This window comes from Crocuta crocuta, unplaced genomic scaffold, assembly GCF_008692635.1.
Source record: "Crocuta crocuta isolate KB4526 unplaced genomic scaffold, BGI_CrCroc_1.0 scaffold75, whole genome shotgun sequence".
NCBI classification, from domain to species: Eukaryota; Metazoa; Chordata; class Mammalia; order Carnivora; family Hyaenidae; genus Crocuta; species Crocuta crocuta.
Window position 1 is genome coordinate 1092397 of NW_027530350.1, and position 14059 is coordinate 1106455.

Genomic DNA, 14059 nt, shown 5'->3' on the forward strand with positions numbered 1-14059 from the left:
AATTTTGCTTTGGGAAGAAACGCTGTATTGTAGAATTCTACTAAAAAACAACTAAATAATCTTAGCTTGATTTTCTTTTCTTCAACTTTTTATTTTCAAGTACAGACATCCAGGAAGTTACAAAAGTAGTGCAGAGATATCCTGTACACTCGTCTCTCAATTTCCTCCTAAGAGTTATATCCTACATAATTACAGTGTGAGAACAAAATCAAAAACCTGACATTGGTACAATATGGGTATATAGTTCTATGTGATTTTATCACATGTGTAGATTCGTGTAACCATCACCACAGTCAAGACAGAGAACTATTCCATCACCACAAAGATCTTCCTTACACTATCTCGGGGTGATTTTTTAAGTCTCTAGATTGATAAAACATAAAAATAAGCTAGATGACACAAACAGGTGAGGTTAGCTTCCCCATACTTTAGCACAATATGGTCACTTATTAGCTTCCCACCGAGACCAGGTACCCAAATTTTAATATACAGCTCAGGCTCTTAACTCAAATTTCCCCTCATCAAAAATTACTAGTTTTTGTATGGGTGGCAGAAATTGCTTAATTTGTCAAAATTAGGCTTGAATCAAAGTAAGACAAGTCAGCAGAGAATAAAGAAATGCTATTCGTGGCTAAGAGCATGGTTTCCTTTAGGAATTCCCCGTCAGTCCCTCTCTTCTCACCCAGATTCCACCACCCCCTCACTTCTCAGTGACCCTGAAGGAGCCCAACAGGAGCTCATATACAGAAAGGCAACAAAAACCTCTGACTTAAAAAATAATAAGTAGACAAACTTAGGGTAGTAAGCAACTCTACACCTGTTATAGAAAATCTGTTATTATAATGCACACATCAACTGGATAAAGATTAAGATACGCTAGAAGATAAAGTTATGAACTGTCTACAGTTCTGATCTATAAGAAATCCTAGTTTATCATCAAGTTTTAGAAATATGTATTACTGATCCATTTCAGATATAAATCAGCACATTAAAATGAGAAACTAATCACCTAGAACAAAAGGAAAAGAAATTCTTGAAATATAAAATAGTGTAAAATTATTCTGAACACAAGTTTATATCTAGTATCTTAAAGATGGTTTTATTTTTAATACTCAAGTTCTAAACATCAGGTTCATAACCTTTACATACAATCCTAAAATCCTATGAGGGCTCCAAAATGAAAGCGAAAAAAATACTATCCTGGACCATTCCAGAATTCTAACATTACAAATAAAAATTAACTAAAAGCTTACACCAATACATGTCATAGCTGAAACTGCCTTCAAGGAGAGAATTCTTGAATGAGTCCTTGAAGGCCAAAGAAAGGCCTAGCCCTTATTTGAATTTACATCGGTATTCACTGAAGGTGAAGGTTAACTGCAAAGTTTCACTTTTGAAAGGTGTTCCTTTCTTTACTAAAATATTTAAAATCCAGGCACAAAAGTAACTCATGAAGTTACTTATTATGCTAAATCATTGAATTCTGTAATTACTCTTAATCCTTGCAAATTATATTAAGAATTTTTAGATTATGTTAATTTTATTAGAAATGACATTAATAGCATTATTAATTTAGCATTAATCAATCAGCAAATATTTAATCACCCTATTTCTACTAGGTACTCACATTTCTACATTTAACCACTAAAAGAATTAAGTCTTACTTTTACTATGAATTACTCGCTATAAAAGACTAGCTTACAACTGGCATTAAGAATAGCCTCTTTCCTCGCTTATCTGTGTCTGGTTCTTTCTGTCCTCAAGCACCAACAAATCCAAAATAAAAACAGTAAAGTTTCTAGCAATCATTATGTAACATGACCAGAGGGTGACAATTTCTGCCTATTTTAATCTCTGGATGGCCAATGGTTTTCTACCATTTTTTTTCTTCAAAAATGCTTTCTACTGGTCAAATCCTATTTCTTAAATGAGACACAGTTTATCTGACATTACAGACTTTTATTTAATTTTACTCAGCCAAAATCGCTAAAAATTTAAGGGAGAGCATAATCTAAATGAAACTTAGTAATGGAATAGCTATTAATCATATTCTAACAACTTTGGGGCGCCTGAGTGGCTTAGTCAGTTAAGCGTCCGACTTTCGCTTAGGTCATGATCTCGCGGTTCGTGGGTTCGAGCCCCGCGTCGGGCTCTGTGCTGACTGCCAGCTCAGAGCCTGGGGCCTGTTTCAGTCTGTGACTCCCTCTCTCTCTGACCCTCCCCTGTTCACGCTGTCTCTCTCTCTCTCTCCTAGAAATAAATAAAACATTTAAAAAAAAAAAAAATCATATTCTAACAACTTCAAGAAATACCACCAAGAGTACTATAGTCATGAATGTTAGGAGAGGTGGGACTGAAGCTGGAGATACTCATAGTTATAATGACCCTAAGGATGTGCAAATTTCACTTTCACAGAAAATCTGGTAAATCTCTAGCCATGCCCTTGCTGGAATTACAAATCCGTAAGTGCTTAGCAGCTTCTTCCTTCAGGAAACAATCTACTGCTCCCTGAGAATGCCCTGGGTGATAAGACTGTATCTTTCCTCAGTAACACCAAGAATCCCTGACAAGTGCTGGTCATCTAAGGAGTGTTTGAAACAAACTGGTGATCTATGGTTCTATCACAGAAATAAGAGCTGGGTTTAAATGAGAACGCTAAGTATTTTACATATCATCTGAGGGCTTTATATTTTTCAAGGAGAAGATAAGGATTTTCTCCCAGAGATACAGCCAGCAAGCCCAGGCTCAAAAAGAAAAAAGCAAAGAAACCAAACAAAAACAAAAACCTAGGTTATTTCCAAAAGGGATCAGGTATAATCCTAGCTCCAGTTCCCAGCAAAAGCCACCCCCTAAGATTTAGGCTTCCTTTTGGGTAACCTTGGAAGTTTCACATGGGAAAAAGGCCAAAGTGACTGCCAGAGTGCAGACATCAGGCTCACCTGACTACGACGCATGGGAACAGTGCTGCCGATTGACCCCACAACTGAGGGCTGCTGAGGACTGCCTCAGGGGTGCTTTTGTGGCTCTTTTCCTCCTGTGGTCCATTTGGAAGGAGAGTGCTTCAGAGATGACAAAGAACAGGAAAACAAAATTCACACAAAGGAAAAGAAAAGTCCCCTCACTAGGGCACATCACACATAATCCTCAAAGCAAGTAATAAAATAAGCCAGCAGACCAGCCACAGATTGCTGTACAAAGTATCAGACGTGAGAACAAATATCCTGGGAAGACAAACTGGAGAGAGGCTGGCTCCAGAGCAGATCCTGATGTAAAGGAGAAAGAGGTGGCCATCAGCTTGTGTGTCCTTCTGGGGTAGCAAGGAGATCAAATCATGGCCGGATTAGGAAACACAAATTTTTGAATATATGTTAATAATTGCAAGAGCGGCTTGATAAATTCATCTTTTCCTTCCGTCAGCCCAAATTACGTAGACTTGTCGCAATCATAACCATTTGAGGATCAAAACAAAGCAGTCACTCATTCACAACTTCTAAATGTGTAAAAGGCTCAAATCAAGCACGTTTTTCACAATGAAGTTTCCAAAGCAGTTAGAACAGGTAGACGGTCCCATGTAGAAATCAAACTGCTTTTTTTGTCACCTTATAGGAAAAAAATCAGTCAAAGTTCTACAACTCACCCTTTCTACTTCATGGCATTTTTTCAAGGCATCCCCATATCGCCCCAAACGCTGGTAAGCTGAAATGCATTCTGTCTGAAACCACATGCACTGCATCTCATTTAGATTCTCCATGGCAGATGTTCCTTCCTGAAACGGAAGCATTCATAAATATAGGAAGCAAACAATAAAAGAGATCCTAAAGACCTCATTTTCTCTTTTACAACTGTGGTTACAAGTATTATTATGACAATACATAGCAGCAGACAAATAGCTCAGGGTTCTTCCAAAGGCTCCTACTGATTCGAAATTACATAATGTCTTATTTACCCAGCTCTTTTGGTGTACTCAACACCCTATTCAGAAGAGACTCCAGATTGCTGAAAATACGTTTTTGAACACCAAAACTTTTATTTAAAATACTTAACAGTAATCCTTAGGAAGATTTGCTTATTTTCTTCTTTTTAAGCAACCGCTGCTTAACCTTTCCTTGCCAACTCAGATTCGTTATGATGTATACCTGTTATTGCTGAATCTGTTAGCTCTGCGGCTCCTTTACAGTTTCTCCTTTACAGTCTCCTCCCTCCACCTCAGGCTATCAGCTGGCACTTTCTTTGTGCTCCCTGTTCCGTACCAACTCCTCTCATTTGTGTTGGGCTGACAGAGCCAAATAAGGGAATTTGTAAAGAGTATCTGTTAACTTAGGGGCCTGTGGGTAGCTCAGTAGGTTAAATGTCAGACTCCTGACTTTGGCTCAGATCATGATCTTGCAGTTGTGAAATTCATCTTGGGGCACCTGAGTAGCTCAGTCAGTTGAGCATCCAGCTTCAGCTCAGGTCATGATCTCACGGTTCATGGGTTCGAGCCCCGTGTCGGGCTCTGTGCTGACAGCCAGCTCAGAGCCTGGAGCCTGTTTCGGATTCTGTGTCTCCTTCTCTCTCTGCCCCTCCCCAGTTCACACTCTGTCTCTCTAAAATAAATAAAAAATTTTTTAAAAAATTAAAAAAAATTCATCTCTGTGTCAGGCTCTGAGCTGGGCATGTAATCTGCTTAATTTTCTCTCAGCCTCTCCCTCTGCCCCTCCCCTACACATCCTCCCTGTCTGTCTCTGTTTCTCTCTCTCAAAAAATAATAAGTAAATAAAAAGAATATTTGTTAACTTGGGTTCAATGAGAATTCTGAGAAGAGTGTAAGACCTAACGTACCTAGTTTAAATGGAGGCCACTGGAGTTTCGTCACAATTTAGAATTATTTCAAATATTTTATGTGACCCCAGGGAAAAATGGCAAAGATATATTTTCATAAATAACTTCAGTCTTCAGTTCTTTTTCATGCCTTTTTGCGACCATTTCCAATTTCAGTATTCTCATTAAATGTGTAAAAACTGGTTAGCTCCTGGTGACTGGAATTGTGGGTGTATGTTATTTCTCCATTATGGTTGTATATATTTTCCAGTTTTTTGGTGACTACATATTTTTTATACATTATTTACTTTTCATTTCAAAATCCTTACCAACTAGAACTGTCCAGCTTGCATCAGCAACTCTGGACAAAGGTTGTAGTAAAAAACTGAAAAATCTGCACGAAGGAAATATGCACACTTCACTCACTTATTAGTGATCAGACAGAATCACTTATAATCAGACATAAACTGATTATTCGAGGTTAGCAGTCTCCCTCCCCTGCCTCACTCCGTGGGCTATCCACTACGCATTCTGGGCCCATCTGGCCAAGGCAGGGGGGTGGCTGAACTGAAATAGCTCTCCATCCGGTAGGACAGCTTGTCAGGAGTGAATGACCAGAGGCAATTCTGACAAGCCAGCTGAGCCACAGGGTTTGATGACTTCTCAATCCTCAAACAGCCAGTCATTCCCCTTCTCCTTCATTCTGTGGTGTGCCTTTTCAGACATACATCCTGGTTGCCTGTGGCTTGGGTGTGGATGGGTGTGTGGTTGTGTGTGTGGGTTGGTTTTTAAAATCATTAGACTTGATCGAGTTAAGAAGTTTTGTATATTCATTTTACTTTTTAAAAAATATTTGGGGGAGAGCACAAGGTGGGAAAGGGGTAGAGAGAGGGAGACAGAGGATCCAAAGTGGGCTCTGCACTGACAGGCTGACAGCAGCGAGCTGAATGTAGGGCTCAAACTCACGAACCGGGATATGACCTGAGCCGAAGTCGGACGCTCCACTGACTGAGCCACCCAGGTGCCCCTGTATATTCATTTTAATTGCACTTTCCTTCCTATCTCTGCTTTGGCCTTCTAGGCGGTACTCTCCTTCACAAACACTGCCTCCTTCTATGTCTACTCCTGTACTTCCTCCCATCTCCAAATCCATGCCGCAGAGCAAAGGGCATCGAAGAGTTTGAACCCCAGCACTATGTACTCTGTGACCCCTTCAGAGCCTCACCACCTTGCTATAAAACGTCAGACAAACACACGATTCGGTGCTAGGTGAACATAAACACTAACATGATTTTGCTCATTTTAGTATTCTTTCTCCTAATAGCCATCCTCTTACCACTTCTTTCCCCCCACATTACATCTACCACTTCCCATCTACTGACCCTTGGTGTGTGAATTTCAGAAACATTAGTCACTTCAGTTTCCGCTCCTCTTATCATTGAAAAACGTGGGCTTTAGTGTCAGAGACCCCTAAGCTAGAATCCTGGCTCCAAAAGGAATGACTAGCTGGTTGATCTCCAACAGGCACAGTACCTGACCTCTCCAAATATTTTCTAACTAGAACATGGGAGTAATGATATCAGAGGACTGATAAAATTAAATGAGATTATGTATATAATGTACTTAGCTCAGTGCTTAATAATTGTTAAAGCTACTTTCTAAAACAAATGGTATTTAAATTATTAGCAGTACTCTAAATATGAGAAAGGAGAACTCAGGCAGGTTCAGATGAAAAAGCCATTTTTGTGATGAGACAGAGAAAACATCATTTGTGTGTGCACACATACATTTAAGGTTTCATTAAAGGCTACTACCTATAGACCAATTGTTGTTTCTCTCTCTCATCCTAAATATACATGACATATATTTCATATAGAGTAAAACCTTGGTTTGTAAGTATAGTTCATTCTGGAAACATGCTTTTTTCCAAAGCATTTGTTTATCAAAGTGACTTTCAAGAACCACTGGCTCAGTTATGATCATGTGACATTCAGCGTCACATACTATGCGTATTCCAAGATACTGCTCATTTATCAAGTTAAAATTTATTAGACATGCTTGCTCGACCTTGGATCACTTGCAGAACAAGTTACTCAGAATCCAAGGTTTCGCTGTACATGATACATATGTATACATATGAGGTATGTGTATGTATAATAAACATGACATATTATTTATCAGTACCTACTAACACTTGTGCCACTTTGATGGTATGAAATGATGTCTTATTGTTTCCCTGATTACTAATGAAAAATCTTTTTTGGCCATTCCATTTTCCACTTGGTGAGCTAACTATTCACATCTTTGCCCACGCTTCTCTCGTCTTGTCTTTCTCTTATTGAGGTTTAGTGCGTGTGTATTTTTGTTTCTATGACATTTTTGTAAGTAGTTAAATTTTCACAATAAAATACAAGCTATTCTGTGACTGCTAAATTACAAGAAGTCTTGACAAACACCCAAACACAACCAGAAATCCAGTTAACACTGCAGGAAGGTGGTTCACTGGGGCTGCATGAGGAAAACTTTAGTATCACAGGGCACAGGGGTAACTTACTTTCATCCTAAATCGCTCACCAACACCAGCACTAAGGCCCTCCACTGCATACGTAATGTGTACTCGGAGGTAAAAATTATTTATTCCAGGGTGTCGTAATTAAAACTTGTAAATTAAACTTGGAAACATGGTTTCCTCTTTATGTCACAATGTCACATTCAATGTGTATTAAACAACTATATCAGTGAATTCTTTGTGGAGTTCTTTATAAATTCTTTTTTTTTAATTTTTATGTTTATTTATTTTTGAGAGAGAGAGCACAAGCAGAGGCATAGAGAATGGGAGACACAGAAACTGAAGCTGGCACTGTCAGCACAGAGTCTGACATGGGACTCAAACCCATGAACTATGATAAGATCATGACCTGAGCCAAAGTGGGACGCCTGACTGAGCCCACCCAGGCACCCCTATAAATTTTTATTCCACCATATGGTTTGGAAATATTTTCTCCAGTGCTATGCTCTATCTTCTCATTTTGCTTATGGTTGTTTCTTGTTATATGTAAACTTTCCTTTTAATATGGTCGAATATATCAATTTTACCCTTCTATATACTTAAGTGTTTTTCGTTTTTTAAGAAATGCTTCCCACCTCAAACTCTAAAGATAAATTTTAATGCTTTCTTTAATCTACCTATAATCAATTTGTGTGCAGGAGAAGAATGTCATTTTATTTCTGTCAATACAAATAACTAATTGTGCCAGCAATATCTTTTCATCTCTGATTCTGAAAGCACCTGTGGTTATATACCAAGTTTCCAAAATAGTGCTGGCTCACTATTCTGTTCCATTAGTCTACATATATTCTGAACCATAAACTTACTATTTTCATAATGAGATAGAAAGTTGATGTGGAAAAAGATATGTATGGGTGGGGAAAGGGGGACAGGAAAGGAACAGATGTTTAGCTCAACAAGTTCAGAGAACTTAAATTCTATAGTGTCAGAAATTATAGGCAGAAGAGGTTGGTTCTACATAGAAAGAACTCTATGAGCAATTCCAAAGAAATTGTAAAAGAGAAATAAAAAGCAGCCACAAATTACTAATAGGACAAAAGAGTTGTAAACTGGGGGCGCCTGGGTGGCTTAGTCGGTTAAGCGTCCGACTTTCGCTTAGGTCATGATCTCGCAGTTCGTGGGTTCGAGCCCCGCGTCGGGCTCTGTGCTGACTGCCAGCTCAGAGCCTGGAGCCTGTTTCAGCCTGTGACTCCCTCTCTCTCTGACCCTCCCCTGCTCACGCTGTCTCTCTCTCTCTCTCCTAAAAATAAATAAAACATTAAAAAAAAAAAAGAGTTGTAAACTGAATGTTACAATAAACACTGAAGTCTAGCGTATTACTTATTTTCATATTAAGGTACTATGCTCCTATTATTGTCTTTCAAGTGTCCCCCACGAGAAGCACATGCATACACACACTGCACCACAGGAAGAAACCATCCTTAGGACATGAGCCAGATGGGATTAATAAAAATAATGGTAAAAATTAATCCTTATGAACTTTAGTGACAAATTTCACAAATCATCATAGAATTGTACTAACTCAGAAAAATACACGCTCACATATGGTATTTCCTACCCTTGTGAACTTGGAACACATTTCCTCTGCTTCTTTGATCATGTTCGCTCGGAGCATGTATTTTGCACATTTGGAATTGATGAATCTATCAGCTGTGTCTAAAGACTGCGCTTCATCCATCCACTTGACAGCTTCTTTGAGATTACCTATATGCTTTAAGAAATGAAAGCATTATTGAAGAAATCACAGTATCTGTCATTAAAAGAATATGGGTGAATATAAATAGAAAAAGTTTATAAAGACAAACTAGAAATCTGGTACCATTTCTGTCAAACTGATCTAGAAATCTTTAGATAAATTATAATTCATTTAGTAACAGATGATTCAAGTAATTAACACTGATTATTCACTGCTTATACAACTATGTAACATAAAACTCCCTAGGATTATTAGAGTATTAGAATAGATTATCAGGTACCACAGAAGTTATTTCTATATGGGAAAAACTCCAAGCATTCGTAAGGTAGCCAAATTCTTCATCTATTCAAAAAACATGACTAGGATTTTACCTTGTAAATTTTTGCCTTCATATAGAATAATTCTATTAGAGTGGGAGTCCCAGCAATTGCAGCATTAATATAATCTAAAGCTAAAGAATAATGCCCAAGTTTATCGAAATGCTGTGCCAGGAAATACTGGACCCAGAGCAGTGTTGTCGGAGGTTCCTTCTCTCCATTTTCTGCAATCAAACAAATATAAAATTATTATAAAGAAGAACAGAAAGTAAAGCAAATCACATACTTTCTCTCCCTTAGTGCATGAAGAAATTAGTAATTATTATAAGAATAAGCAGTAAAAACCCAGAAAAACGACCAATGTCAACAGAGGGAGGTAGGACTTCATGCCATAAAGTTCAAAGCATAGCAGCCAGGCAGAGAAACAAGAAACTGGTTTCACAGACTTCTAACCTCTACCTCACTCTGAAGAAACAGTGCTGGGAAAAGATGGTCGAACCTGATGAATTCTCAGGCTCAGATATAAGGCAGTAGGCCCAGGAAAAGTCAAGGTAACAGGCTAGTGAAGAGATGTCCCTAAATACTGCTGCGAGAAAGACTCTTCCAAAGATAAGAACTGCCAGGGCTTTGCATTTCCTGGGGCTCAACCCCAAATCAGGGAAACCCCAAGTTGAAGGGTATGAAGACACCTTCCTAACGAAGTGGAATTAGCCCTGCCATATGACAAAAGCAGTCACATACAGTCAGCTGAGCTCCGTCCCATTCCCTCTCCTGAACCTCATGCTACAGAAGAGTAGATAAAGAAGTATCAAGCTCTCAAAATGGATTTCAAAATGGATATAGGTATGAAATCAGGTAGAAAAAGCAGAAAGGAGAATTTACCCACACCACAGAAAAAAACAAGTTTCGTAAACACAGAAATTAGCAAAAATGAAAACAATAAATAAAGGAAAAAGACAAGCATTTACCTTGTTCCTCTTATATAAACTATATATCAGGGGAACCAAATAGTTGATAAAGAAAAGTTCCTTTTTTTAAAATTATTTAATGTTTATTTTTAAAAAAGAGACAGAGTGCAAGCGGGGGTGGGGGGGGTGGGGAGGGGGGTTGTGCAGAGAGAGAGAGAAGGAGACACAGAATCCAAAGCAAGCTCCAGGCTCTGAGCTGTCAGCACAGAGCCCCACACCAGGCTCAAACCCATTAACTGTGGGATCATGATGTGAGCCAAAGTTGGACACTTAACCAACTGAGCCTTCCAGGTACCCCCCTAAATCATACAGAATTTAAAGTAATGAAAGAGTAGAAAGAACAGAGAAGTAGGAATTTGGGAAAAATGGGTTTCAGTCTACACTATATGATTTTAAACAAGTCCCTCAACCTTTCAAGTGTTTACTTATGTTAAAACACAGTTAACTCCCTCCTCACAAGATATTGAAAATTTAAATTAAGTAAGATTGAAAGTTCTCTTCTCAAGGGACACCGGGGTGGCTAAGTTAGTTGAGCTAGATTTCAGCTCAGGTCATGATGCCAGGTCCTGGGATCAAGCCCCACCTCCGGCTCCTCACTGAGATGGAACCTGCTTAAGATTCTCTCTCCCTCTTTCTCTTCCCTCTCTCTCTCTCTCTCTCTCCCCCCACCTCTCTCCTCCACTCCAGCACTTCTCTTTCTCAAAAATAAACAAAAGAAGTATTTTCATTTAATTCAAAAACAAAAACTAATTAGTAAATAGGTATCATGTAGCACATACATAAAATGTTAGTTTTACTGTAAGTGATTAAAAATGGACTGAAATGAGTGTTTAAACTCCAAATTAATTTAAACTTACCATAAGGGCTAAAAAAGTCACATGTTTTAAGAGAGGCTTCATAATTCGTAACAAGCTCCTGGATTATAGAAATCTGTTAAAGAAACATAGTTTTAAAATTTTTAAATATTTTACTGAAGATATTTATATTTACCATGGAGTATATTAAATTTGGAAACAATGTGAAGGTTATTTCAGGACTATAAATTAACTAAACTACTAGCGTGTCTATTTCCCCCCACCCTGCCTCACTGTGTGACAGGAAAGCAAGAAAAACACAGGAAATATACTGCTCTTTATTAATAGTAAAACAGAATCTCATTAATCTCCCATTTCAATAAGTAGTTTTGAGTTTTCAAAGGACAAATTATAACTAATTACTACAAAACCTTTTTTTTTTTGCCAACAGTTTATTTGCCTTTTGCTTCTTACTGTTATATTGTGAAGTTGTAAACCAATATATATATTCAGATTTTCTAAAGCCACTCCTAACAAAACACTTAAGTACAGTGACCCAAATGACACAGTGAATTGTTGGAAAGGGTGAAGAAAACTCCTCAGATGTTTAAACTCCGTTAATTTTTTAGTGATCATTTTGATAAACAGAGTTGCATTTCAATACTCCCCTCAAGTAGTACTGAAAAACTAGAAACCACTCTTAATGTGCTATGTGTTTAAATATGCAAACTAAAAGTGACATGAATTAGAAGTGGCAAAAGAACAAAAACAAAAAACAGATTATATATACAATTGATTTTAAATACCTATAGATGTTAACTGTTCAGAGTAAGTTGAAAAATATAACTATCTTACATATGAATTTCAGAAAAAGTAAAGATTTAAAAGTGAAGGGAATCCATTAAAATTTTTAATAGTATCTGACCAGTATGGAAATATTTTAATAGTGATAATTTTTTAAGTTTTCTAGTTTTAAAACATGGGATGCTGCTAATACCACCAGACAAAGGGAACATACCAGACAAGGGAACAACAACAAGAAGCCATGAACTGTCACAAGTGCTTTATATGTATTAAAGTAATAATTATAGGGGCACCTGGGTGGCTCAGTCGGTTAAGCGTCCGACTTCAGCTCAGGTCATGATCTCACAGCTCATGAGTCTGAGCTATGCATCGGGCTCTGTGCTAACAGCTCAGAATCTGGAGCCTGCTTCAGATTCTGTGTCCCTTCTCTCTCTGCTCCTCCCCTGCTTGTGCTCTCTCTCTCAAAAATAACTAAACGTTAAAAAAAAATTAAGTAATAATAGTCAACCCTACATGGCACTGTTTTAGGTAATGTAATAAAGTAATATACTTTACTTACATTAACTCACTTTTCCTTAAAACAACCCTATGAGGTATATACTATTATTAACCTGATCTTATAGGCAAAAGGAAAATAAAAATAAGCTGAAAGTATACAACAGTGGAGCCAGAATTTAACCCAAGCAAAAAGGCTCCAGAATTTCACTTCTGACTACTTGCTGTATCAGAGGATGGGACATGGCACATTTATAACTCAACAGCAATTCTCTCAGACTCACAGGCAGTGCGTTAGGATTACAGGCTAATAATAGTAGGACAAGAAACTTTCCGCGATCAGTTTTAGTGCTCAAAACACCAAGTGGTGCACATTAAATTAACCATAGCGTGGAAAACATATTTGTGGAAAACAAATTTGGAGAAGGGTAAGAGTTAAACACATACACACACATTTGGGAGACAACAGGAAGGGGAAAATATACAAGAGAAAAAAAAAGTAAGAGCAGGTTTAGGAGGGACAACCTCAGTACTCTCTCATGTGGCATTAAGGCACATATCTACAAATACATATTTCTAAATTCAATGCCCAAAGAATGTTATTAATAAGTTCTTAAAACAGAAAGAAGTTCTGTTCTGTCTGATCTGGGGGGTGGGGGTGGGGTATGTTTCAGAGGGACAAGCCAGCCAATCAATCTCTCTGGGAAGTCCTAACTACCTGTGTTCAGGGCCCTTTATGTATTATGATCTCTAACATCAAATGCTATGTTAGTTATATTATTAAATAAACCATGATCTCTTCTTTCAAGTTTGTAAACATCTATAACAATAATCTAAAAATATGAAAATATAAAATTAGTAAGTGACTACATCCATTTATCAATCCTTAGCATGTCTACAAAATAAAAAAAATGAAAAAAGCTTAGTGAAATTTAAAATGACTGATTTGCTTATTACTGTTAGCAGCCTTGGTAGGCAAAAAGTGAGAATCGCTACTTAATATAATTATAGGCTTTCCTACCCAAATTCATTGACCTACCTACTATTAAAATAAGATGATTATTTTGGGGTGCCTGGGTGGCTTAGTTGGTTAAGCGTCCAACTTTCGCTTAGGTCATGATCTCGCGGTTTGTGGGTTCGAGCCCCGCGTCGGGCTCTATGCTGCCTGCCAGCTCAGAGCCTGGAGGCTGTTTCAGTCTGTGCGTCCCTCTCTCTCTGACCCTCCCCTGCTCACGCTATCTCTCTCTCTCTCTCCTAGAAATAATAAATAAAACATTAAAAAAATTTTAAAAAAATAAATAAGATGATTATTTCATAAAAATCGAAACTTTAGACAGAAAGACGATTCTATTCCTTTTCTTTCCCTAGACCTCTTTAGAAACTAACCAAAATCCACTATAGCTCTAGTGCCACTGGAGAGCAGACCATGCATCAAAAATTCCTTATCAGATTTTGGTATGTATGACTACAAAAGAAACCTCTTCACACATTCCATGTAACATAAGATAGTATGATCTAATCATGTTAAATCTGAATCTGAATCATGTTAGTTTCTGAATCCAAATTAGAACCCCACCAAGTCACAGGGTACAGTATCCATGAAGTCACAGACCATC

At 37.8% G+C, this 14059-nt stretch overlaps 1 protein-coding gene and 1 long non-coding RNA gene across 4 annotated transcripts in view; one reads left to right on the plus strand and one right to left on the minus strand.

Moving 5' to 3' along the window:
* The window catches only part of LOC144232834 (uncharacterized), a 74442-nt gene that overhangs the window by 25327 nt on the left and 35056 nt on the right, over nucleotides 1-14059 (plus strand). The gene's annotated exons all lie outside the window — the stretch shown is intronic.
* Nucleotides 1-14059, minus strand: part of NAA16 (N-alpha-acetyltransferase 16, NatA auxiliary subunit) — a 62634-nt gene that overhangs the window by 12545 nt on the left and 36030 nt on the right. For all 3 annotated transcript variants that reach the window (XM_077765672.1, XM_077765670.1, XM_077765669.1), the window contains 4 exons: nucleotides 11208-11280; nucleotides 9437-9606; nucleotides 8928-9080; nucleotides 3638-3766 (listed from right to left, as the gene is read on the minus strand). In XM_077765672.1, the coding sequence (XP_077621798.1) occupies nucleotides 3638-3766; nucleotides 8928-9080; nucleotides 9437-9606; nucleotides 11208-11280 (525 nt within the window). The remainder of the gene's footprint in view (nucleotides 1-3637; nucleotides 3767-8927; nucleotides 9081-9436; nucleotides 9607-11207; nucleotides 11281-14059) is intronic.